Raw genomic sequence first — 27846 nt, forward strand, 5'->3', positions numbered from 1 at the left:
GCTGCAGCTCATCTGACCCTGCCCTCCTCCCCCACCCCCTCCAAAGCAGTCTTTTGTGTGAGCCCCCTCTTCGTGGAATAGCAGTACAAGGCTGGCTCGGAAAATAGGTCACCCGCTGGTGCTCCTCTCACCTCCACAGCATTCAAAAAATAATCCTCTACGGTGTCCTGTGCCATTTTGTAATATCTAAACCACAGTCTCCAGAATATGGTCAAAACACAGAAGAAACACACACATGCACACACATTCAGCTAAAAAAAAAAAAAATCAAGAAAAACTCCAATTGAGGGCATTTGGAGATCATTTTTTTGCTAGTGAGGAAAGCATTTCCTGTGGAGATAATTTTAGGAGGCTGATTAGGCAAAGACGGTGTTGAGCCCAGAGTGAGGAATCTCATCACCACCGCTAATGACATGCCATTCCTGTGCTGAGAGAAGAGCCCAGGCCCTGGGCATGGACTAGCCTCTGTCAGCCACCTCTAACTACTGTGTTCATTAAGGCCAACAATGTAATTACAATTCACAGATACTGCATTGGCTTAATTACAGACTGATTATTAGGCTGATATTTGGTGGAATAATCAGACCCTAAAGAAGTGGATTTTATATTTGCATGGTATTAAGGTCTTTATTTTATAAGTGAATCATAAACTGACAGTTTGGACAGATTTGTGAATGTGTATATAGCCGTGCTTTAAAAGCTTTAAAAAAATCCCAGTGTTTGAAGACTGTAAATGTTTACATAGGAGGAAACGAACGCAAGAGACTTGTTCAGTCTTCATTTAAACTAACAGATTGATATCTCTTCTGAGTGACAAATCATCCAACAGATGTCTCCCTCTGATTGTGGAAGGGTTTTTTTTTTTCACTGTATATCTTCCAGCTGAATAGCCGAACAAAAAAAAAAAAAAAAAAAAAAAGAAGTGGAATACTTTGCCTCTTGCATTACAGTGGATGATTCTGATTCCATAGAAACTCACAGTAATTGGGAGCACTCCCGAACAAAATGCAAGGATAGTCCCCCGAGGTAGGGCTATTATGCCCATGTCTATGCTGCTCAGAAGTGGCTATAATCTTTCATCCAAAGCATGTGACATAAACACCCCCCAGAGCCAAATTCTTTCACTAATATAATCAGGGACTTGGTGAATTGCAAACACACCCAAAGTCAGTTTACAAATGCAAATTTGCTCCGTCTCAATCTGACAGAAATGTACTATAAAAAAAAAAAATAGAGCACATTAATTTGTAGTACATATTGTACTTTTTGGGATTTATACTTTTTTTTTTTTTTAAATCATTTGATACTTGTCTCTAACGATCACTGCCGTCTCTACATGTGCATCTTTGCAAACAATACGTTATGGATTACAGGCATTGTTTGGAAACAATAGTTACCAATAAAAAAAGGAAAGTGGATGATTATTACACATTTCAGTAGTGTGTAAACCACAGAATAGGAGTGTTTTACATGTATTTTTTGCTAGTACCATGCACTTATTTGTTCATAGGGTCAAGGACCACAAGAAGGCGCCTTCCAAATGGGCGATCCATTATAAATTGTGATGTTTATACACATATAAGTTTAAATTTACAAGAATGGAAATACCTTATCTTCTGTGTTTGGTGAGTAAGATAGTTGCTCAGTTTGTGATCATGGCAAAAACTGTTTATTTATTTTATTTTTGGAATTTTATTTACCCTTTGTTTAAACAGGACATCTCTGGAAATGCATTACATTGAAGCTGCACTTCAGCTCTGTCCTTTTTCTTCCTTATATTCAGTGAGTTGCTCATGGCTCTCTTTCTGTTTCTGTGTGAATCAGTGGGTCTGCTGGGTTTTGAATATCACAGTGGGTTCTGTAAGAGTCTGCTGATAGATGTTGCCCTGACATGAGCCCCCGTCTCTGACAGCTATAGTTTTATCCTGTAGCTCAGAGCAGGTATCAACATTCTCCTGTAGCTCTGGGACGTACTCATCCATGTGCAGGAAGTGATGTATGTGTGTGTATGTGTGTGTGTATGTGCCTGCAGGCTTCCCAGCGACAGCGTACGGACCGGTGGCGGCGGCGGCAGTAGCAGCAGCGCGTGGCTCAGGTAGGGGGGCCCGTGGAAGAGGCGGCTACTTGGCGTACCCACAGAGCACAGGGCCAGGTAAACGCTCTGTCCATGTTCTGTGTGGCTGCTGCTCTCTCCAACTTCTCCTGCTCTGCTTCTCCCCATAGACATAGTCCCCCGAGCCCCCACGCACACACTCGGCAACACGTTAGGTTTAGACTGACAGCATCAAAGACACATACAGTAGAGATTCTAACCAAGATCTGTAAATATATAGACATTGTTCTTATCCAATTTTAACCTAAGTTGCTAAAAGGAATAATCTGCACCCATTTATCCACCCATCTCAGTCCCTCTGGTTCCCAAAAAAAAAAAATGATGCTTCTCAGCCACAACAGGGCCACTCTTTCACCAATGGTTCTCAAACAATGGTCGATTGGTCTTTCAAAAGGGCACTTGAAAAGGGATCATGGGATCAGAGCAAAATTAAATGAATTATAATTTGAATTTGACATCCACTGCAATGTAGCCCAATTTATACTTTAAACAGAAAAACATTTACAATAATATAATATTAAAAATGATACTGTATGTTTACACATACTGTGCCTTTTAGATCACAAAGAAGCTGCAAGAATCTAAATCAGAGGTGTCCAAACTGTTCCACAAAGGGCCGTGTGGCTGCAGGTTTTTGTTCCAACCAAGCAGCAGCACACCAGACTTGACTCATTCAATCAACTGATCTCAGTCTTCAGACAGCTGATTGGTCAAACTGTGTGCTCTTCATTGGTTGGAACAAAAACCCGCAGCCACATGGCCCTTTGTGGAACAGTTTGGACACCTCTGATCTAAATGTATGTTAGAGCATTTCAGGGAGTTTTTCCTTGAAATCTCCTTGCATCAGACATTTTGGTAAATAGTCCAAATTTAAAACATGTACATAGATAATCTTTGGAAATGAGGCTGTACTTCTGTCTATTATGTCTAAATATTTGGCTGCCAGACAGAATATTGTCTTTGCCAATTCTTTTTATTTATTGATTGATATTTTATGATCTCCATCTATGGTAAACTAACCTAGTTATATGTCACGTTGCGTAGTGTTTTAGTACAAAGGTGGACTGTCCATTACAACAGCAGTGAGTAGCAGCAATTTGCACTAAAGTCAGTCATGTTTTCTTCTTTTCTACCATTCTTTCCATCCTACTCTCTATATATATGGTATGATATGATCATTTTAGAGTCTAAGCATCCTGAACCTTGGATGACTTTCCAGTGATTGTTTGTCATGTTATTGCTGCACAGATTTAAGCTCATTCTGTTAAGTATGTGAGTAAATAGGAACGTTTAAAGATTCAAAGAGAGAGATCATTGCCTCTGCGTTAGTATGAAGGAGTCTGCAGAGATCTTAAACTTAAAATACACACACTCCAATAAAGCATAATTATCGTACACACTTTATTCACACGCAGGAAAATATCTGTCAAGAGATTTGTACCAAAAACAGGATGCAAGTTTCTGTCTGTCTTAAACACAGCATTGATTTACTTGTCGGCTTCATTTAGACATCCTGCTTTTTCCCCCGCTTACAACTGTAGATCATTCAATAGGTGTCAATAATAGCTCCCCTGACTGAACACACAGCCTCCAGGCTTTAGGGAAGTGTATCTTTCCTAATCAGACATACTATTAGAAGCTTGCTGGAGAAAATCTGTTTTAATTGTAACTCAGGTGTCGTCTGGTCTGTGCAGTCACTCGTGGATATAAAGTCCGGACGCATGCTTTTTAATGTCACATGCTGTGGCGATTGAAGACTCATGCATAGGAGATCGCACGCGAACACACAGACGGCTACAGTGCGAGCGGCTGTTGTGTATGCATACCACCTGCAAATGCACACACATACAGACAGACAAATTAACCCACCTGTCCTCATTTGAACTTAATTCAAACTGACAGAGGGAACACTGGAAGCCAGTCAGATGCTCTTTCTTTCACGTCGGGGCTATTTGATTTTGCATTTTCAAAACAAACAATTTTCCCAACAATTGCAATGAACATCACTAAGAAGCAGGAATGTTGATTTATGGTTAGCAGCAGCCAGGGAGCAAGAGACATGATGGCAACTATTATGTACAGCTTAATTCTGACAGCTGCAAAAGGAATGGAGACAAGTAAATGATTATGAACAGGGGGTGAAGGGAGCGGAGGGGGTGGTGGGAGGGGGGAGATGGAGGGTTAGAGTGGTAAACAGTGACATCATGGGCCTGTTTTAGAGTACTTAAACAGCCGTGAAGCAGCTTTAAGGAAAATATCACTCAGAGAAATATCTATGCATCCTCACTATGTGGAAACATCTGTCTGCAAAGCAAGAATATCACAAAAACAGCAACAAAATCTGGATTATAAATGTGATTTCACTGAAGTCATAAAACATCTGTAGCTTGTTACCTAAATCAGCTGTATCCTGTTTTATTGTTACCGTTCATTAACTGTTCTGTTGTCTAGAGAAAAAAGCTTCATCAATTCCTCTTCATGATATAACCAGCACAGTCCTGCTTATGTGGTTTGTGGCTTTTTGGCAGATTCAAAAATCGTTGACAAATGAATTCTTGATGATGTATTTAGTGTTTGAGATGATGCTAATAACACACTACATGGAATAATAATTCAGTGGTCTCTTCTCTCTGTGCAGACACAGACAGAACAGAGGACATAGACTGTTTAGGCTTGACCTTCCTCCCTTAATAACATCTGGGAATGTTGCTGCATCTCGATCCTATCTCATGATTTAATTTGCAGCACACTCAGCCCAAAATCAACTCAGGAATAGCCATTTTAGTTTAGTTTTTTTTTCTTGGGCAAAAATCTCAAATTTTAATACAGATGAGGGTTTTTGTTGTTAAAAAAAAAAAAAAAAAAAAAGCCTCATGTATGATGTAAGTGTGGATTCTTTGTGCTTTGACTCCACCTACAGTTCCCATAGAGCACCACAGACTGTATACCTTGTCTACCTTGACCTGGTAGGAGGGAAACAGGCATGGCAGGGTGCCACCTAAGAAAGCACAGAAGTTCATTTGAAAAAAACAAAAACAAAACATCATCAGAAATACTAAATAAAGTATATAACTAAATAAATAAAATTCAATTTCGGCATTTGAGGCCCATTTATAGTTTGGATGGAGGTTTCTTTGAAAGAAAGCTTTTTGTGTAGACGTTGCCTTTGTGTGAGCCGTGGACGCTTGCTTGTAGATTGTCAGCGATGCACACAGAGTGTCGTGAGAATGTGGAAGACATTTTCCATCCCTGACAGAGGGCACTTTCACCCTACTCCCAGTGCTCGACAGACAAAATGACAGCATGCTGACTTCCCTCTCTATGACAGACCACTGCTGATGACAAGGTGTATTTTAGACTTCTCACTGAGGCCTGGCACTTGTGGCAAACTATACCACAGATGCAGTGGCAGTTGTGTATCATAACAAGAAAAGTTACTGAAGATGTGGACTCTGCACCATCTTTCAAACTTTGCTAAGATACTGTATATCCCACATATATGTTAATTCTTTCCCTGAGCTACGAGAGAAGGTCTTAGCCCTTATTTTTCTTTTTCAGAATTTGTCAGCTACTTCTCCGGTAGTCTAGTAGTTGAGCTGGCAACCTTTCTGTTAGTAAAAGCTGAATCAAAGGTGGTGTCAGAGCAGCCTGATGATCAATCAGGAAGTACATTACACCTGTAAGGTGCAAGAACAAGGACTAGTTTTGATGCATGTTTGTGAGAACGTTTGAGAGACTGTGACTTGAGGAAAGATGTAGATGAGAGAGATGTGACGACAGAACAGAGGTTTTTTCTTTTCTTTTTTTTTTTTTATGGAGGTAGTTCAGGTAGTCCATACTTGGCTTTGTGGGGTGGAATCACAGTTGTGAACCTTATTTGAACTTACGACAGGGTACCACTGGGGGATGCAAAGGGCGGTCACATAATATCAGTTTGAGGGGCTGAACATCTGCATAGTTACACCAGCAAGGAGGAAATTGCTAATTTGGAGAAGACTAATTCATGCACCAGCACCTGGGCTGCATTTTGGACAAGTATACTGTGCTCAACTTCTGCTTTTGATATGGTGGATAAACCTGCACAAATTGTCCACAATTTCTGCTTTGACTGAGACTCACAGGTAGTCTATTCCTGAGCCGAATGCTAATGTTAGACATTTATATCAACAACAAGTTGCTTATTGATATTCACACTGAATAAATCATTCTAAAGACATTTAGTGAGTATCCAGCTGGTGAAACAGAATGAGAAGGTCAATAATTTACTCGTTCTTTACAAGAACGTTAGATATCATCCGGTTTTCTTTCATTCATTTTCTCAAGTAGACCTACCTGAAATTTCCTGTGCGATAGCATTGTCAGAAAAAAGCAGAGAAAAATGCAAGTGATGCAGATGCTTCTGACAGTCCAGGGAACTTCACAGGTCCCACTCTACCCTGGCTGAGTGTTTTTCTGAGTCCTCTGAGCTTTCTGTGAAGCTCAAATGTCAGTCTCAGATCTCGGCTTTACCTGCAGTGTACACAAAGCCCCATTCAGCTGCTTTTAGAGGTCTGGGTACTTGCTATGTACAGTATGCCTGGCTTGACTCAGGTGTTCAAAACTGAAATAGAGTTGGCTGCAGTGGGTGTTGTGCACAAATTGGACTACAGTGCAATTTGCAGAGGCGTCCAGTGTCCAGGTCCAGTTTTATTAAGACTCAAGATGGTCTTCACATCTTTTAAATCCCATTCCTCCCCTCAGTTAGCTGTTGTTCTTCTTTGTTTTGTTCTCTCTTTTACTCATCTCACTTGTTCTCCCACCTATTTTTTTCTTCACCAATGAAAAGACGGAAAAATCATGTGACAAACATTTCCAAATTAAGATCATTATCAATTTCCTCCCAACAAGCTCTGTGATCTTCAGCAGTGCCCGAGAGGAGACCAGGATTGGCTGCGTGCACTGAGCTTAATCAGTCTGGCTCTTAGTGAGCTCAGGTCCATTTGTCCCAGATGCTAATCTGCAGAGCTCAGCTCTGAGGCCAGAAGCGCTCTACATGTATTTGGTACAAAATAACATGAGCAGGCATGCCAAGCCCATCCTGCTTGGGTTTTTGTCTAAGGCCCAGGGAAAGATGTGACACATCGGGGAGGGCAAAGTGTCCCTTTGTGCCTCCACCACGAAGCGGTGCCTCTCACAGCTGTGGGTAGCAGATGCTCTGAGGTTACAGGCACAGGCCTTCAGGGACATCACCACTCTGCCCTCCAGGGGCTGCATACATAACACACTCTCCAAAGAAAAGTTACTGACGGCTTGATGGGAATAAGGTATTTTGTCGTTAGTCCTGATTTGTCTTATTTGTAATTGCATATAGATTGCAACATCAGTTGCATAGTTTCCTGCATATCTACGTCAATACACAATAACATTTTGTACAGTTTTATAATAAATGCCTCCAAACTACATATTGAAAATTTGACTGTTTATTAACATAACAGTATCTTAGTAAGTACTGCTACAAAACATATTTCCTCTTCTCTCTGTATCTAAAAGATTATTAGACGTAGTATCATTCTCAGATTTCAGTCTCAGTGAGTCTTCGAATTCTTCAGACCACATAAGCCTGAGCAGACATGTTTGAAAAAATGTGCTCAGCCAAAAGGCCAGGGCTGTCAGCTCTGAGCCTACTCACGATAGGATAATCTTTGCCGACCGTCGATAACTGAGTGCCCTTTCTCAGTCCCAACTAGACCAGATCCCACACAGGTTAAAATCTGCATTAAAATCATTTAGTGTGGCCTGTGTGGGCTTCCCTGCAGCAAATTAGTGTGGACTGATTTACTACACTGTTGTGCACATTGTTTTACCCATGACTCAGTTTTCAGGTTTTCTCTTCCTCGGTAACTTTCCACAGTCATTTCTCAACCAAGGTTGAAGGTAAATATAAATAGTAGCTGTGTTGAGTTTGTCCATTACTGGAAAGAACAGCAAGAAAAGGGAAAAGCAGGCATAAAATGAAAAGTAAAAAATTAAAAAAAAAAAAACAGAGGCCTGAGTATGGGTGAGTAAATGCAAGAAGAAATCATCTGTTAAAATTCATTAGCCAAGCTTCTCTGAACACAAAATGACAAGACATTAAATATGTATTATTTATGAAATGTCTGTGCTCTCTGAAAAGGGTGTCTAGTGCTGTTAATTACTCAGCCATTCATTCAGAAAAGATTATTTCAAATGGAAAGTGAAAGCAAGGCTAGACAGCAAAAGAGCTGTTAGTTTCTTTCACGCTATTTTTAAACGACATTGGTGAAAATGGAAAAGCTAATTATGGTAGCTCTAAAATTCAAAGCTAATTTGAGAAGCAGCATGTCAAGTTTATTGACATCTTCTGTAGAGTGATGTGGTTTGATGGCCACCAAGGAATCTCGCTGGCGCCACGAGGGAATGGAGGAGTGACTGCATGAAAAATCACTATTTGCAGAAATGAAAATAACTTTTGGTAATAGATTTTTTTTAATTCCCCAATTCCCAGGAATCCCTGTTTGTTTGCTGTAGAAAAAAAAAACAAATATATTCATGTAGCCTATATTCAAGGAGTCCACTTACAGATGAAAAGACAATATATTCTTGAGTATCAGAATTCACAGTAAAGCCCATTTTAAATAATGTATTTGCATACATTGCTGATTTCAGCAAAGCTTTAACAACAACAAAAAATATTACAAATATAGGTTTTGTCGTTGTTTGTTGTAAGTCCCTGAAGAGACCCGTCAGTCGATTTTTTAATTGTGCTGGCGAGGTTACTGTTTTGTTAACAATGGGATCACTTTGAAAATATGCATGTGAATATAAATAGGGATCATCGCAAACTCGGTGCAGACCACTGGCAAACTTCTGACAATATTTTTCACTTCCCAAAGTCACAGCAGGCCAGGGAGCGTGACGCTATATTTTATCATCAGCATGATTAGTTTTATTTTCCAACTAGTGAGAAAAAGAGCAGCAGTACTTTCAAGGTTTGTGATTCCTCCTTAAGGGCAGTCACCTGGCAAAGTGGGAACGAGAGCAGAGCATTTATCCACTTAAAGAGAGCCACCCCGATGATGTCAGTAACAGATGATTGCAGGACACTCCCCTCTCCATTGCCTCGCAGCCAGCTTTGGTCACTGAGGGCAGAAGGGAAAGAGGGTGGGGGTAGGGGAGATAATTATCAGTATAAATGAAGCCCTGCGAACGATTCGCACTGCTGGGTCCCCTGATCTAGTCTCCAAGGCAACCTCACCACGCTCATTTGTTTTGTAGATGAGTAATTACATCCAATTAGTGGCCAGTGGAAAAAAAGGAGTCCAAGAAAGGCCCATTGTTCTGGATAGATTGTGTGAATATTAATCGTGGGACGGTCTGAGGCACAGTGATATGATCGGTGATACTAATGCAGCTGTGGGCGCACTCTGCCCAGTCTCATCCTGCATAACAGATCAGATAGCCACTGATGAAAATATATGGCTTTGAGAATATGTGCCTGCAGTTTGTGCAGGAGCGTCTGAGGCTTACTCTCGTCCAGCTGCCTCTATCCGGTAAACAAAGCCGGTTTCTTACCTGAGCCTGCCACACCTGCAGACAATGCATCGGCATGCAGTGTCTGAAAATGTCTCTAATTTCATTACCTGGCCAAAATGTTACAAAAACTCGAGGAAGATCTTTTGACGTCGCCTCGGTAGGAAATATACTTATTGTACAAATTATGCTGCACAGGTTTTACCGTATGCCACCACTCAACAACACCTGGTGTTGCCCAGTATGTGGTAGTTAGGGTAGATTTGAAGCATAAATTAAACACGGTTGGTATTGGTTGGTATTGCCCTTTGGAACTGGTGGTTGTTTTGAATGGCACTTTTTGAGATTTGAATTTTTTGTTAAGCTGGCCAGAAGCTGTGTGCTCTCAGCCCGATTTTAACCCCAAATTGGTTGCTCCTGACTAATTTTTGAATCAGGCCTCTGTGAGACTGGTTGTCAGAAATTTCACGTGGGCTGTCTTGCAGTTTGAGCAGCTCTACGGTCCAATTCCCCATATAGCTGCTGTCAAAAGATACCTCACAAACTGTTGTGGGCTTGTTTTAATATTAATGGGGTGGTGTTTTACATGTTGTGGCTAAAACTGTCTGCTGTGATATAAAACTGAACTTCACCAACAGAACAGACTTTATTGGAATTTCCAATGGGCAAAACCAGTTGGCGGTTCTGTGTTTACGTTCAGTGTGAGCTGCACGTCGTAGCCGGTCAACTGATCCGGAAAGCGTGAGCATAAAAGTTACAGGTCCCAGCCGAGCAAACAGGCCCTTTATAACTTGTAATGTGTGTTAACACAGTGCCTGATTTTTTAAATGAATGTGTTTCAGTTGCTCACAATTACAACCTTATCTGAAATGAAAATATCTTCCCTGTCCCTAGTTTTGAAGCTACACCCACTTTAGTTGACTGCTGCTGTAGCTAATAATAATGATAATAATAATAATAGTATTTGTCACCACTCTGAAGCAGCAAATCAGACTCTTCTTTTTTCATGAGTAAAAAGTCTGCCTTGTGCATGTCATTTGACCCCTTCAATAGTGCTGCTACTACACTTTTACCAAGATTACACTGGTTAATTTTTTTTTTTTTTTTTTTGTGTCAGTTTTTTGTGTGTGTGAAAGTGAAACATGTTGAATTAGACTTCACTTCTGAGGCATAGTGAAATTATTCTAAAGTAAAGTAATGCCCGTTTGGTTCCAGTTTTTACACTGTGACATGTTTAGAATGGCTTCCTTATGAATTCCCAGTAACACAGTTTCTGCTATTGTCAAATGTTTTTCTCCCATTATAATTATTCCATTGATCCAGTTTTCCTCATTAGCAAGGCCAATCAATTTTCAGTGACATTTGTCTAAGTGAAGTAAATGGAATGATTGCTTCTTGAGCTTTGTTCAATGTGTCAGGCATTATGTGACGTACGTGGGAAGCCTGCCATATTTGGAGCCTATAATTTGATGAGTGGGCAGACAGCCCACAAGTGGTGAGATCAGAGTGCTAAAAAGCATTGGCGGGGAGAAACATGGCTGGTGCTTACATTCCATTTGGCAGAAGTGGACTGTCTCACTCTGAATGGGTTGAGGTGAAGTGGCTTTGAATGGCTATTCGCTCCAGGACCCAAATAAAAAATAAATAAATAAATAATTTTTTTTTTTTTAGAAAAAACAAACGCACAGCAGGGGAAACCCAGCATGGAAAAGTCAGTGTCACCAATCTCAGTCCCTCCTGAGTAGATTAACTCTGTTATCAAAGAGGTGTGAGAAGGAGCAGTTTCTTTTAATTGCACACTTTATATGAGCAGCTTGTCTCAGATTAAGAGGACAAGCAATAAATGTCAGCACGACTTATTGCTGAATGACATTTTCTAAACTGTTGATAATCCACCATCTGTGTCAAAGAGAGAATCGTTCGAAGAGGCCGATCTGAGACGTGCTTAGATTTCAGAGTGCCGATCATCAATAAACACAAATGTCTCTGTATCTCATTCGCATAAAAACTTTATTATCTATTGCTGTTGGTAAAAAAAAAAAAAAGGCTTTAAATTAATTATTGATTGGTGCGATTTGTGTTTCTTTTCATTTGACAGCTTCCTTCAGGTATTTTTGACCAAGAATTGTCGGTTTTGAAATGAGAACTGTATTGACCTGTGTTTTCATGATGCTTTAGTTTTATCTCACTCTTTAATGATTGCTAGGAAACATGGGGAGGTGGGGGCAGGTCAGTTATCCAAAAGTCAGAGTATCAAAGCTGTGGCCCCACTGCATATTTTATGTTTTTGTATATTTTACTGTGTATTGTTATTGGTTCATTTGATTTAGGTCAAGGACTAAGAGTAAATTGAGGAGGTTTTACATGTGTGCTGTCAGGGAGAGATAATGTATGTCCATAACTGTAGATCTAGTGTACACCATACAGCTGAACATATAAAACACAGACCATATGCCAGGGGGGCCTGGCCACATGGCAGGAGCTGCTGGGGAGGGAGGGCAGGGAGGGCCAATTAAAGCAGACAAAACGCAAGGATGTAACCTAAAAATGGTGTAACGCACCGCCAAGCTATGCTCAACAATCTGGACACTGACTTTGACAATGAAAAAAGTTGATTTCCACAATGATGGAGTCCCCTCCCCTCCCCCTCCCCACCCTATACTGTATCTCCCAGGCCTCCCCGATTATGGGTTTTACTCTGCGCCCAGTGACCAGAGGGGGGGGCCCTGCTCCTTTGCTGACTATGGCTCCCTGGGGCCCCAAGCGGCTCAGATGCTGCACAGTGAGCATGCCACCTCCGCCTGCAACTCCCCCCTCCAGCACCTACACAGCCCGGATCAGTTTAAGAACCCAGGTTTGTATATGCGCATCTATCTCATCCACGTTTTGGACTTTTCAGTTTGATTCATGACATTATTCCATGCAGAGTATTTACTTTACTTTATTTTTATTTTATTTTTACATTTTCTCTTGCTTTTGTTAAGGAAAAAAAAATCCCCCCCTTTCCAAAAAAAAAACATGAAAAAAAAAGTCTTGCTGACAAAATAGCATTGCATGTTTTTCCTCCCTCTTTCAATTTTTAATGTAGATTTTCTGTTTCTTTGTGAAGTTGTGTTCCAGCCCCTGCTTGCACATAGGGGGCCGACACATACAGTACAGAATGTAATCCTTCATTTGCATGTGAACAAAATAACTACTGATGATATCGGAGAGTACACTGGCCTCTCCATCAGAGCACAGGCTCGTGTGGATTTTGAAACAGCAAAGGAGTGAGTAAGTGTGAGAGTGTCTTTTTTTTTTTTTTTTCCGGTCAAGTATTTTAAGTGTAAGAATGATTGCTCGTGTTACTAGTGTGTGAAATTAGTAGAAATGCTGTACAGTGCTGGACACTTTAACAGACAACATTTTTGCATAATACTGCCATTACTCTGCAACACAAGCACATTGTCATCTTCTGTGCTTTTTCTGATGTTCTCTTATCTACCTTATGTAATCATGGCTTTCAGAAGCCAAGGATGAGATTCCACTGACAAGTAAAATATACTCCATCATGACATTTCGATAACTGCATGTAGTGCATAAAAAATAAATCATAAATTCAGGCTGTTTCTTTGAGAGCAGACCGCAGTCTCCACAATTAGCAACCTTTTCTTGACACCATTCAGGATTTATATCTTTTTTTTATATATATATTTTGAATATTACATGATCACATTTGCACTGACATGACGTACCACCGGTGTTTATTGTAAAGTTGTGAGTACAGGAGGTCTAGTTTAGTAGAGTGTAGACCTTCACACAGCTGTTAGGTTTTTGTGTGAGAGTCACGTGGCCCTGCTGGGCACAGCTTTCCTTTGCCTCCGTTTCCACTTCACAACAACAGCAGCAAAAAAAAAAATTCGAAAACAAAATTTGGACAAATAAAATAAGAGGGTAACTGTGGGGCCAACTCTCCCCCTAATGGTAAAAGTGTTGGCCAGCTGCATTGGGAAAATGTTGGCATTTCCCACACACACTGTACGAGTTCTGAAGCAGGCCTGCTGCTTTATTATCTTTGCTGTAACACGTGTAATTGTGGTAGCGTTACAAATATAAATTGTTCACTATACTCTTTTTTTTCCCCTGTAGATCTGTGAAGGAGTATGAAGGTTTTTATTTCATACACAGCTGCATGGCAGGGGAAAAAAATCACTCATTACTTTACATCACTGCAAATACACCAATGCCATTGTCTGTTGATTTTGAGGCCTGGTTGTAGCAATGTGATTTATAGCTGATGATTTTTTTCTTTTCTCTAAGTCACTATTGCATTCTATTGGATAAATGGCCGCTTTTTAGTTTTAAGTACTGTTCAGTTGGCAGAGCATAGGTTTGTCTCGCCTGAGAGGACATGTTCGAACCCTGAGTGAGTCAACACAGCTTGATTGCATCGTAACACAATTTACATGCTTGTTGTTTGTGGAATAGACTTTATATTGACCCAAATGATATGAAATTCAGAGACAATGATACCACTTATTTGGGTGTTTTTGTCTTAAGCTGATAAAAGCAAATATGAGTAATTTTCAGGGAATGTAACTGATTCTCGTGTACATCAGCGGCCTTATGATGACGATGAAGTGGAGGTCATAGATTATCCATATTTCATTTATCACTTCATTACTGTTTAAATGCTATGGTGAGCAGCCCTGCTCCTCACAAACACAAGCTCAGTTCACAGATGAAAATTGTGCTGTGTAGATTCTCAGCCTGAAAGGGAGAATAGGACAGTGTCCGTATGTAGTTTGATGGCAAATCTCATTGATTAATGGTTTTTTTGTGCACAGTGCCTACGTCTGTACCCCAGCACTACATTTAAGTGAAGTAAAGTGAAGCAAATATAGCTTAAAATAAGACACAGGGAGGCGATGTAGCAGACAATGTTCTGTATAGAGTGAGACATAAGATATTCATTAATTCAGGTCTTTCCTTTTTCTTTCACAAACATAAGTCAGCCTTAGCATCAAATGATTTTCTCTTCAGTCCTAAATGTATCTATGTATATGTGTATATGTGTATATCTGACCCACATTGCACTTGAGACTGTTTTTCTCCCAGAGCTAAATACAGAACGAGTGCAGCCCCAAAATTTAAATGTGGGGGGAAAAAAGCAGTTTCACTCTCCACTCTCTAATAAAAATCACCAGTCATAGGAAATGAGGATTTCTATTTCAACTGAAAAGATCCTTAATTATATAATAAGCCAGCCTACTGGGGGCTGTGCAGGCAAGATAAGAGCAGTAGCTGCTCACTGTTTAAAATCCTTACAGTTAAACAGCAGTGTCAACTCCACTAGATGTGTGTTTAGCGAAGATGGCTTCCATTTACCAGAGTGCTATACACAGATATCTAAAGTATGTTTTTCAGGTGCTTCTAATAGAGCTACTCTGTCTAATATAGCTGTAATAAATGGAGCAGTGATAGGTTAAACATGGTGAGAGTGATACACTTTGTTTACTCCTTGTGTGTCTACATCAACACTTTGGATGTACTGCAGAGTTCTACTGTGTTTTCTTTACATATCCTAAAAAGTCTTCTTCTCAGGCATCGAAGGGTTCATGAGCTCATATATACACAAGATCGAGCATTTTCTGTGGTGGGAACATTTTTCTTTTTAATGCAGCCGTACAGTTTTTTTTTTTTCACAGTCTGCCTGTGAATAAGGGTGAAATAGAGGGTTATGTGAAGCTGACAGCAGAGGTGATTGCTGTTAAGAGATCATTGCATTTTTCTTTCTCCCTGACTATTTTTTTCCCCTTGTATTGCCAGTGTTATTGGCCTTTAGCAGGCATCTGGATTTTCAAAAGACATTTTATTAGTCAGAGTTTTTTCTTACTCACAGGGCAAAGGTGGTAAGTCATGTACAGTATTTCTTTTTTATCCCCCCTGAGTTTGGGCCTGCAGATGAACTCAGGTCAAGCTTTTATATTTCCCCCTTATGCCTCCTTCTCTTGTCTCATACACCTCTTTTGCTTTATTCCAACATTACTTTGGCGGACCGATACGCTGAAGTATTTAGAAATCTTTAGAAAGATTTGGCTGGTATCTCTGAATCAGGCCGTATAGGAGAGCATTAAAGGAGTGTCAGATATTCCAAATGTGTGGGTTCAAATGAAATCTAAAATGCTTAATGAAACGATCCTGTGTTACTGTTCTTATTCAGCAGCCAAGGTTGTTTTACAAGTACTCCTTCACATTATGCATGGCAACATTTATGCTGCAACCTTACTAGTTTCTTAGCATGGTGGAAGTATTTCTAGCAATGTGCTTGTTTTGTGTTGTGCATGTTTATACAAAGTGAATGTTTCTCCTGTGCATAATACACACAGCATGTAGATTATATTTAGAATATCATACTGGATTCACCCCTGATTTGGTTTAATTAAAGTCTTGTTGAACTCAAATCTTGCCCCAATTTCTCATCCAATTTTCAGATGAAATTGAAAATGTACTTCAGTATGAACGATAAGCAATTCCTTTGAGACAAACATATGAATCCAGTAATGTGTTCTTTTGATTTAAACGTGTCCATTTGAGCCATGGCAAGAAAGAATTGTACCGATCATTGTTGGATGTTTCTGAGCTGCTCTGCTCCCTGCTGTGTTTGTGTGCAGGCACCAACCCATCAAGGCCCGGAGGTTTTCCTGGTGCTAACAGTCCAGGGCCTGTGGCTGACCTGTACGGACCTAGCAGCCAGGATTCAGCTGTGGGCAACTACATCAGTGCTGCTAGCCCTCAGCCTGGCTCTGGGTTTGGCCCCAGCATCACAGTGAGTACTCAAATGCAGACTTTGTGTCACGTCTGACCGCACTTTAAGCTCAGTTGCTTCTTCTGTGTCAGAATACCACCACTAAACTTAGACACTAAGCCAATGCACACTGCCAATGATTGTGAACATTCTGTAAAACAGTTCAACACTAGATTTGTATTTAGAGCTCACTAATTACAGGGCATTATAGTCTGCCACTGAATTTATTAAAATAACCACCGCCTGCCTCTTAGCAAGATTCCTAAATCCAAAGCAACCATTTAGTACAGTCTAAGACTGGTTCATTTGTTCTACTGTCAGTGAGTTCAGGGGTCCCATAAGCGTTTTGTACGTCGGGGTCTTAGCTCTGAAAGTTATCTGTGTCAAATGCAAATGTTTATTCCCCTTAGCCGCTGCACATATCACCTCACTTCACACCCTGTGTCACCTTCCCAGAACAAATTTCCTTTATTTTTAGAAACCCAGCTGTCCCGGAGTTTGAGGTTTGATCCGTCACCAGGACAATGCTTATAAGCAGGTTTTGTGTCTCCCGCTGTCCTTGTCCAGGTTTAGTTGCTCAGCCAGGTGCTGTTGCACTTTTCCCTCCTGCTGATCAGTTGGCCCCCAGTTGTAAGACTATCAAGGCCAGCAATAGCAGTGACAGTAGGAAAGAGGAGTTCATAGTGTGACAATGTATGTCTTGTGTGGATGAGCAGCACCCTGTAAAGAATCCCTCCTCTTGTTCGCACCATAATCACAAAGAGGACACCACAAAAACCCTGCCTTCTTGACTAATATATTGGTGCATCTTTTATTGTAAACCACAGCCTTGGAGAGATCATTTTAAAGCCAATAAAATGTCTTAATAGACCAGAGTGATTCTGAGGAGGGAATTCACCAATTTCCAACCAATTAGATAATGAAGGATTAAACAGGGCTGTTCAGCTGCCTCCTTTCCCAGAAGGCTTTCACAACATTGCAACAGGTGAAGAAGTCAGGAGGCTCCTTCTTCATCCCATCTCAGTGGCTCCATCAGTGACTGGCACTTTGATTCGCTCTCCAACGCTAATGAAAAAACATGAATTACCAAGAATCATTTCCACCAGAAGGACAATCCAGACTCATAGAACCATTTCCAGTGTTATTTTGTGTATTTAAAGAAAGCGAATACAGTGTGCTCATCCACTGAAAATGTTTGTAATCTATCATAATCTATTCGCTGTGTGAATTTTAGCATCTAAATTTGGCTTACTTAGCTGGTGACCCCGAGGTTCAAATGTGTTTAGGAGCCTGTTTTTAATGAAGGGACGAGGCTCAAACTCCCCAAAGGAAGACTTAAACAAACTTTTTTTTTTTTTTGCTTGAGTGTTAGTCTACCCAGGACCTCACCGAATAATTAATCTAAAGTTGTACCATCTGAATTTTAAGGCTCCTGGAAAGCAGCAGCGGTGCGGCAGGGCTAAGCTCTTGGAATCACTGCGAGGCTTGTTGAGGCATGCTTGTACTGCCTTACATGACTGAACTGAGTGACACAGTGTAGGTTATGAAAATAACACCTGCTTTCTGAAAGAAGCTAATTAATGCATGGCTTAACTGAGGTGGAATAACGACAAGCCCATTAGTACTGCAAGCAAGACTACAGGGTGAAGACACTCTTTCCAAACTTTACAGCCAACATCATTAACTTGAATTTCCTACTAAAGTAATCACAAGGTACAAGAAAGATTCATTTGAGTTGTTTATGCTGTTCCTGTTGTAACATGTTCTTTCATTTCTGAAGTTGAGTTTGAGTCATGTTTATCATTTTAACTGGCCAGGATATTTTATTGTTGTGCTTATGTGGAAAATTGTGACTCACGTTGTGTTTTGGAATCACACACTGTGCTCTTTTTGTGAGAAATGGTACAGGAGAGTTATCACCTTTTTTTTCTTTCACAGTACATTGAATCAATGGGAGTAATTGTAACAGTTTAGCAAGGATGAAGTGGATGTGAGACTTGCAGAGCAGCAGTCGTATATTCTTGGTATGAGATAGTGACACTGGGAGCAAAAAGCTCATGAGAAGGCAAAATAGCTCGCTTTAATTTTAGTAAGCATGTGTAATTGATTTATGACATCCAAACCAACACAGAGCTTAACAGAAAAATACGTTTTATTGGCTTTTTGCTTCCTAAGCAGAGCCTCTCTTATTAATTGTTTTAGGTCCACTGGCTATCTGCCATAATCTGTTGGTCTCAGTGTAGGAAGGAAAATATTTGTTATGAAAGACCAGGCTGGCTCATTTTCAAAGCAGATTTACCAGCAGATAGTTTACAGATGGAAATGAGGCGATTTGTTTCCATTATTTTCCATTTGTGGCAACAGTTTATAACCGTAGTTTGGTGCTGGGTTAGAGAATGAACAGGTCTTTCAGTGCAGCAGATTTTTATTAAGAGATGTGGATTTTTGTCTTATTAAACATGAAACAGTGTAAAAGATGTAATTTATGAAACAGGTAAGTGAAGGATATAATGTATTTCACCCATATAAATCAGGACGGCTTTTGTGATTATGCCTGTGACACGACTAAAAAACACCACTTGAGAATTTCCCAGTGAATCAGACAGAGTGCAGCGAATCAAGAGAGGTGATGCAGCAGCCCTCTGACTTCCTGCTCTCTGCGAGATGATCTCTCAATTCAGAACATTAAAATAGGAAATGATTCAGAACTAAAATGCGCTTTATAATTCATCTCTTTACTGAGGATGCTGTTGAGCTGAACACACATAAGATCATCATATGCCACAGCCTCATGGACGACTTCAGACTCACTGATCTGTCCCTCGGTCTTACGCTCCAGTGGTTTTATTAATCCCTTTAGCCAATATCAAAACAGCCGCTGTGAAGAAACAGTAATGAACTTAACTGTCTTTTTATACAAGACTATTAGAGAGCAATTAGTTGATTGAGGTGATAAAGACAGATAATCGCTGTTGGAAGTGCTTCTCCTCTTTATACTGATGTGTTTGAATCCAAGAATTTCTGCTGCAAAGCTCACAGTATCCTGATAACAGAGCTCCAAACCACACTCATCTTTGTGAGAGGTGTTTATGATCCTATCCTCTGCATGCTTTCAGATTAAATCAGATGTGTATGTTAGCATGAATGGGGATTGAGTGTATTATTATTATTATTATTATTATTATGTAACTATTTTCCACTGAGGAGTTTGTAACCTGAGTACTCACATCGTGATTGTCTGTGTGTCAGTGCAGGCACTATCTCTCCATTGCAAGAATACACAACAAACCTGTGTAATATGTATATATATATATATGACAACAGTCTCCTACTCTGTTGCTGAACATGATCGAACTGAATCAAAAAAGTTCACATTCATGCTAGCGGAAAAAAAAAAGTTGATATGATACTCACTTTTCTTTCTTTGAAATGCATACTGACAAAAGCACTAACTGTACACTTTTAGGGCCCGTTGATTGCAACAGCTTTTACAAATGGATACCATTGAACAGGTGGCCGGTTGCCATCTCATCAGAGGTATTGCATTTTATTTACTGTGCATTTCTATCAGTCTCTCTCTCTCTCTCTCTCTCTCTCTCTCTCTCTCTCTCTCTCTCTCTCTCTCTCTCTCTCTCTCTCTCTCTCTCTCTAATATATGTCCATCACATTATTCATTGTTTAGCCACCTTCCTCAGAATGACAGAGCTGGTAGTAAAGTGTGAGTGTGAAGGAAGGTTCATCTCTTCACAAATCAAGAGACCTGATTGATGCCTTAACAAAGAAAAAAAAGATTATCATTCATTGAAAGATCTTAATCCTGATCAGTTTTTTGTGTGGGTGGCTTACCTCAGAAGTTTATACTTAGTCACACACACACACATACTACCAGTTCTGCAGTTTTTCTTACTTGTTTTTTTATTAACATTTGAAAATATTTCCATCCTAAAATAGTCTGACACATTTTTCACTAGCACAGACCATATGTCACTTACTTGTTAACTATACATTTTTTTTTACATACCAGCTTATAATGACCGAATCTCTGCTTGTCCGAGGACAGAACTCTGATCACACCTCCTCACTTAGGACAGAAACAAATCTAAAATCCCAAACTTTTTACTGACAAGTCAGTGGCTTTGAATCATTAAATATTTCCCCAAACAGTAAATGTCTATGAGGAACTGAATATTTCAGCTTAGTAATGTTTATTTTGTCATTGCAGTACATCTTCACTACTAACTTTGTCCCCGCATGTACAAAAAGTAGAACCACCGTCATCTATAAAACCCATTCAGAGTGTCTTGAGCTTTTTTGTCTGCTTCCAGCTGTTTTTGTAGAACCGACGTGTGATGTGTGTTGAATTCATTTGTGTACATGTGTTTGATTATTGTATAATGGCTTATTTCCAGCTAAGCAATCAGTCCAGCTCAGCATTACAACTATTGTAAGACTCCACAGTAGCGGCACATGTGTGAACATGACTGCTAAATTACTGAGTGATGTAACCAAGAAGTATAGACTTTTAAAAATGTGAACATATGTGTACCAAGACGTGTTTTATACTGTAATTATGTGTAGGTATGTTATGACTGCAGCCACAGTAAGTTTTGACCTGCTGCTATTTCTGAAAATTGCTTTCACATTTGTTCCATGCTATATAGACATTCAAAATATTATCATAGTCATAATAGTGACCACAGATTTCTGGCATTAAATGTCACAGCAAATCTTAGTATTCCTGTTCAGGAATTAAATGAAGTGTTTCTAATGTTGTTCCTTTTGTTTGTTTATATTTTCTTCATTATCCAGCAGAGTATATCTGGTGGCCCAGGAAAGACAGGACGAAGTTTCTAATTGGCTTTGTGTGCAGGTGATGCTAATCCAACTTCAAGCACTACAGTGTCACCCAGGCAAAAAGAACGAAAGTCGGAACTATATGAAGAAGAAAAGAAAATGTTAGTCATCTCAGAAAAATAACAACTGCTGTACTATAATCCAAACCTCCTATAACTTTACAACCTGGTTTGGTATGATGTTTCACGTCAATCTCATTCACCTATTTCCTTCCTCTGTCAGCTTCTGTTTTGATTAGTTTTTAGAGAGTCATTTTAGTTTAACCTTGATTTTGTGTCATTTTATTTTATCTTCTAGTATATTTGTGTAAATGGATTTTTGTTTGAAGTACGGGGGTCATAGCCAAGAATATCTGCAAGTCATGTCTTCATCTTTGTATGGGTTAGTGTAAAAGGAAAAACGATGGGATGTTCCATTCAGTCTTTCCGCAAAAAAAAAAAGAAGCTCGGGAGAAAGACTCGGAGAAAAAAAAATTCAATTTTAAGGAAAATTTAAAGAAGGTATCTAAGTAATAAATCTTAGTAGCTGTTTTATTTCTTGTGATGTCTCATTGTTAACCATAATTACCTATTTTTGGGCAATACAAAGAGGACTCCAATATTTTTATGGTCCTTTTTTATAAGTGTTGTTTTTGTTGTTTAGAAATATATATATATGCTATAACAAATTTCATATAACTACATTGTGAATTCAAACTTGAGAAAAAGAAATGTAGCTGTACATATTATTCCAGTCACTGCATATAACCAACTCAGTGAGAGAATAGCATATTTTTGTGATGGTGTGTCAAAAGAACATGTTATAGCGTGTGAATAGAAGAAAAAGCTGTAAACAGTTATTATTATACTTTTTCTGCTGGAAGACGGTATAACGAACCCCAGAGACAAACAGAACACACGTGCTCTGTAAATAGCGAAGCTGAATAATTTTACAAGTGTCATACCAGCAAATTTACAAACGGTGAGTTAAGTCAACACAGTTTTAAGAAATAAAAAGAAAAGAGCCTGATTGGTATCTTTTATCTAACTGTTAAGACATCAGTATCATTTCAAAGAGAGAGAGAGAGAGTGAGAGAAAAAAAAAGATGATTTAATCCAAAGCACACTGTACTTAGATGTGATGATTAGAACTTGAACCAGGCATTTTCCAGTGCTCTGCATCCTGACACTTTTATACTCTTGAGAGGAACTTGTTAGATGTATGTTATTGTTTGTTTCATCCTGCTTGTTCCTGATTCATTTTTGGAACACAATATCTGGGCTCTGTGCTAGAGCCTTTATGTAATGCTTGTTCTCTGAATCAGTTCTTTTTGAATGAATTAGGAAAGTAAACGTTTTGATACCATACCTCAGCCTTTGTGAGTTCTATTGTGGAATCATTGGCAGGTTTAATTTATTCTGTAGTGGCAAAACAGATGAAAACACTGAACGGTAATAAAGCAAGTAATCAATGCACTGTGAGTAGTGAAGTACAGGCCATTTTCCTATTTGCACATGTATATGTTGGCTTTTTAAAAACGGCCCTGTGCTTTGGGATAGTATGAAGGATTTTTGGGTTATTGTATTCTCGACTCGACAAAGTTTTGAGGTGAGTTAACAGCTGGAGGAAATAGTAACTGATATGTTGCAGTGTACACTTGGATTTCTTTATATAATAGACCCATGAATCATCTAAAGATATTTATACAGGGTCAAAAGATGACACTGAATTATTCACTATCTGTCGCTGCACCAGGTTTTACACAGTATGTGTGGTTAATGATTTTACTCATGACAAACGTTTAGTAATAATATGCTCCAGAGTGCAGTCCGGTTTTTAACGTCATTGATGGAATGAATGGTGTGTATTCTGAAATACTTTACCTGCTGCAGATGTATTTGTTGTTTTCATTTTACCCACGTCTTGTCTCATTTCTTTTCTTTCAAAACAACCAGGTAAAGAAATATGCTGGATACTTCTAAAGTACATGAAAATGGAGGTATGATCAAGTAATAATATAAAGAGTAAAGAGGAAAAAAAAACCCTTGTAATGTTCAAATGTAAAAGAAAATAAGAAATACAAAACTATAAAAAAAAAAAGAAAGATGCTTCTTTGCTGATTTCAAGTTTAATCAGAGTTTTATTGATACTTTGTGGTTTATATATTAATAATTGTAATATACTATTAAAATGTACTGTGCATCCATTGCTTTCTCTCTTTCCATTCCCCATCCTCAGAGATCCTACTATCTTTTGTTGATCATTCATGTATTTCATTAGTGTGTAAAGAACTCACAGTTAACTTGTAAACAGAGTGCTGTCTTTGATACCAGTGTAGTGCTCTTTGTTGTTCTCCCTTGCTCTACCTCTCCTTTCTCTCATATTTATCCCTCTCCCTCTCGCGCTCTTTTTCTATCTCCTGTAATTACAAAGTAGATGTTATATAGGACTCATTAATATAATACTTGTAGTGAATAGTGGATTTAGGACCAGTCAAGATAGACCTTTCTCTAAATGATCATGTTATTCTGATATTTGCAGACAATTATTTTGATAGAGGTTCATTGTAATTTATTCCCTGTATGTTTTTTTTCTTTTTTTTTTGGTTTTGGTTTTGGTTTTGGTTTTTGCCACTCTCACATGGTTTCAGCTAACCAAAGCTCTCATGGATGAACAACAGAGAAACAGTTGCTGTAAGATGGAATTGTACACAAGGCATTATTTGGATTCCCCACCCTTGAATGTTTTAAAAGGGGTGTGCCATACTACCTTAAATGCTAATGCTAGATATGCAAAACTTTTATTTTTGATTATTTTTTAAGAGGGACACAAGCTATAATCATGGAAAAAAGATTTTGTGTAAAAATAAATAAATAAATATTTCATATTTTTTTAAGAAACATACCAATGATTACCACAATAGTCAAGATATCAGTCATAGTGCTGTTAAAATGACCTGTTATATCTTTTAATGTTTGTACACTTTGGAAATATCCCAGATGCCTCTGGCATAGTTATTTTTTAGATAATACTGTTTTTGATCTTTTATTTCTCTCAAAACTTTTATTAATAATTCTAATCATCTTAATCTCAGATTCTGTGAGCTAGTTTTTGTTTTAATCCACTATCAATGTTGTTCACGCAAACTCACTTTATAGAGGCATTACTGTAAAAGTAAGGGGGAAAAAAAGGAAAAAAAAAAGGCCTACTGCTAAAGTCTCCGTCAAAATCCTCTAAAGGAGCGGGTGTTACAGGATGGGGTCTGTATCAGGTCTGATTAATAGGTGGTTAAATTCATGTCCTGACACCAGACCAGCACCCTGAAGCTGTGATTCACTGATTCATTGCTAAGTCAAATCAGCGCTGAAAAGATTATATTAAAACTCAAATTTAAATGCTCGATGTTACCGTGTCAAAGGATGTCCAGAATTCAGACCTGTTAGATTTACACAAGCCGCTGTGCTTCAAGCGAAAACAAGCCAATTATAAAGCCAATTCCGTTTCAGAACTCAAGCTGTGTGCACACGCCAACCACAGATTGAGTTATTTTCTTCTGAGTACAGTTTCAATTAAACATAATTTAGGTTTTATATCGGTTATTTAATTCACCTCATGAGATTTTAAATTAAACACTAGACACATTACATTAATAAATAACATTAGTGTCTATTCGTTCTTCTCATCTAATATAGACTGTCAGATTACATACAGTATGTACAGTAATGGCAGCTTTGTTAGTGACATTAATAGACAAATTATTCCAGCAAGTATACGAGACACTGTTACTGAAAAATAAGTGAAGCTGAATCATCCCAAAATGATAAAGTCCACGTTTCAGTAAAATAATAATAATCAGTTCTGTTGTGAGATGATAAAAGTGGCTGATTGCATTATACAGTACACAAACAAACAGTATTTGCCCAAAACTGTGGAAACACAAAACTAATTTATTAAAAAAAATTAACATGTTCCAAGTATTAATGTTTATGTTCACATTAATTGCACATTATAGTATAAAATATAACATCTCTGTAGTAATAATAATAATAATAATAATATCTCAATTATAGTTAAAGAACAAATCCAATAGGAATCAATCATTCAGCTAATGAGTACTAGTTAAGTTTTCTTCTGGCAGGATAAACTGAAGTGTTCCTCCTCTTCATTTCCAGCGTCATCCCTTGAATTTGTTTATCTGAAAATTATTCTAAATAATAAACTCAAGCCACCTACACACCAGTACAAGAAGCTCATCAGGAGCTGTGGGTGATTCCACTTGTACTGCCATTTCATCTGCAAAACAAATAACACTGCAACAAGTGTAAAATATATTGCTTTGTGTCTTTTCACTGTTGCAGTGCCTGGTGGCTGTAATTGGACTGTAATCTACCCTTTCTAACTGGAAACAAAACAAAAACAAAAAAACAACTTGAAATGGCTCGTTTTCCCTCAAACAATTAAAAAAAATTGACTCTTCTGTTGTTTTGTGATCCTGTAGCTTGGACTTTAAGGTAGCATGGCTCTGTTGCTGTAATTTCATTTTATCTCAAACTGACAGCAGTTTACAGCTGATGAATGTTACACATCTTAGTAGACTAGCTTATCCATTTGGGGAGAGGGGAGGGGGTCTTGGTTTAAGAAAAAAAAAATAATCAAAAAAGAAAAACAGTCAACCTGGAAGGTGTTGACATTTGTAGTGTACTACCGTATCCATTTAAACTTGAATCTTGAGGCAAGTGCTAGGCAATGGCCAAACAATTTATCCCATCCGTTTGTGGGAGAATCCCACCCTGAAACCACACACACGCTTCTGAGATCTCTGTCGTCTTGGACTCACATCTGTCTTATCAGTATGAATATGAACAACTGTCCCCCCCCCAAAAGCTGGGACATCAGACAAGGACTGTTTCAGCCTCTGCTCCATTTCTAATGAATCAGACTGACTTTGAAGGCTCATTGAATGTTATTGAGTATTTATACCCAAAAGAGGCTCATTCACAGTGGTGCTAATGGTCTTAAACCAGACAATGTGCCCTTATCTCTGAGAGATACTGGATACTGTCGCAGTGACCACAAAGTTAGTCTCCCAGTGCCACACAAAGTGACTCTCACTAACTCTACCATTTATAGTGTCAGCTCTCTCGTTTCACAAAGATTTGTTCATGTTCACAAATTCAGACTGAACTCTTCAAGGTGACAGAAATAGCACAAGTTCAACTGTACTGTCGTGTTTTCGGGTGAATTTTCCCCTCGGTCCAAACCATTGCCATCTCACCCATGCTCATTTCGAAATATACACATACAATTGCAACATATATATATATATATATATATATATATGTGTGTGTGTGTGTGTGTGTAGATGAACATATATTTGCAATTTTCGCACATTTGAACAATATTAGACTGGAGACCTCAGCTGTATACAGAATATCCCTCACACAGCTAGCTACACCCGGGTTCATAATAGTCAAATGGTCATTATTAGCTTACTCACCAACACGAGAGTTCACCCCTGGCGTGTTGTCGAGTTTGGAGCAGACTGCATGGCCTAGAGGGGAGCCTGGAAGCTCTTCAGACTGCATAGACGGCAGTGTGAGGCTCTGCTGTGCTTCCATGTTTCTGCAGGCTGAGCACAGAGCTCTCTTCACTGCTGTCTGCCCATTCCTAACACTTGCCCCTTTTTTTTATGTTAACCGACTTTTTATGGCGAGAGACAGACAGACTTGACTGACATCTGAAAGCATCTTTCAGGTTATCATATGGCTTGCTTAAGCCCTGTTGTAAAATATACTAAAAAAAAAATAAATAATAATAATAATAATAATAATAATAATGGATGGGGGTCTCTCACATATCAAATGTGGAAAGTCTAATTTTATATTTGTATTTTCAAATAATAATATTGACAAAAAAAAATGTCTGTGAAAGGTTTCCATCCTCTACTGTGGTCCAGAAATTGATGTGTCTGTCTGGAAAAATAAATAAAATAAACTGAATTGTTATATTACTTGTTTTCAGTGTTTCACTGTATTTTTCTTTTTTTTTTTTTTTTTTTTTTTGTTAACATATTTGCCAAAGATGGAAAAAGACTTTATCTGATAATATTTATCTCAACATGTCAAGATCACATGTGTGATTTTTAATGAACCATCACATCAAAGGGACATTCACTTTCCATACTGTCTCTGACATCACATAACCGGACACTTGGCTGTGCAGGGCAGGATTGTTGTGTGTGTTTTTCGTTTATAGTGCAGAGTTTTTCATTCCACATTTTCACTCGACCACACACTCAGCACGTCGGGGCCCCGGGATCCTTCGAGGTCACTCATAAGTCAGCAGGATTAATAGAGTCTGAGTACTAAAGATGCATTTGGGGAAAACAGTGAACAAACAAGCGCTGGCGTGTAATTCTGCTGCCCCATAGTGGTCTCTCCCAGCGACTGAGAAGATGCAGCGCTTTTCAGGAAAAAAAAAAAAGCATCCACCAGTGCTCTTATTTCATTTCATCAGCAGGTTCACATCGAGAGCATCAGCGTTAGCCGAGGCTCGGCGTGTAAAAGGCTGAGGATGTGATGAG

The 27846-nt window shown here is 38.9% G+C and overlaps 1 protein-coding gene across 12 annotated transcripts in view; it reads left to right on the plus strand.

Moving 5' to 3' along the window:
- Positions 1-27273, plus strand: part of LOC121190322 (RNA-binding protein Musashi homolog 2) — a 227580-nt gene extending 200307 nt beyond the window's left edge. The window contains exons 11-15 of one of the 12 annotated variants that reach the window (XM_041050950.1): positions 2033-2152; positions 12318-12497; positions 16297-16451; positions 19897-19967; positions 21240-27273. In XM_041050950.1, coding sequence (XP_040906884.1) covers positions 2033-2152; positions 12318-12497; positions 16297-16451; positions 19897-19938 — 497 coding nt within the window. In that variant the 3' untranslated portion in view covers positions 19939-19967; positions 21240-27273. The remainder of the gene's footprint in view (positions 1-2032; positions 2153-12317; positions 12498-16296; positions 16452-19896; positions 19968-21239) is intronic. The other 11 variants (XM_041050951.1, XM_041050955.1, XM_041050949.1 and 8 more) reach the window with 11 other exon arrangements.
- The last annotated feature ends 573 nt before the right edge of the window (positions 27274-27846 follow it).

Source organism: Toxotes jaculatrix, chromosome 12 (assembly GCF_017976425.1).
Source record: "Toxotes jaculatrix isolate fToxJac2 chromosome 12, fToxJac2.pri, whole genome shotgun sequence".
NCBI lineage: Eukaryota > Metazoa > Chordata > Actinopteri > Toxotidae > Toxotes > Toxotes jaculatrix.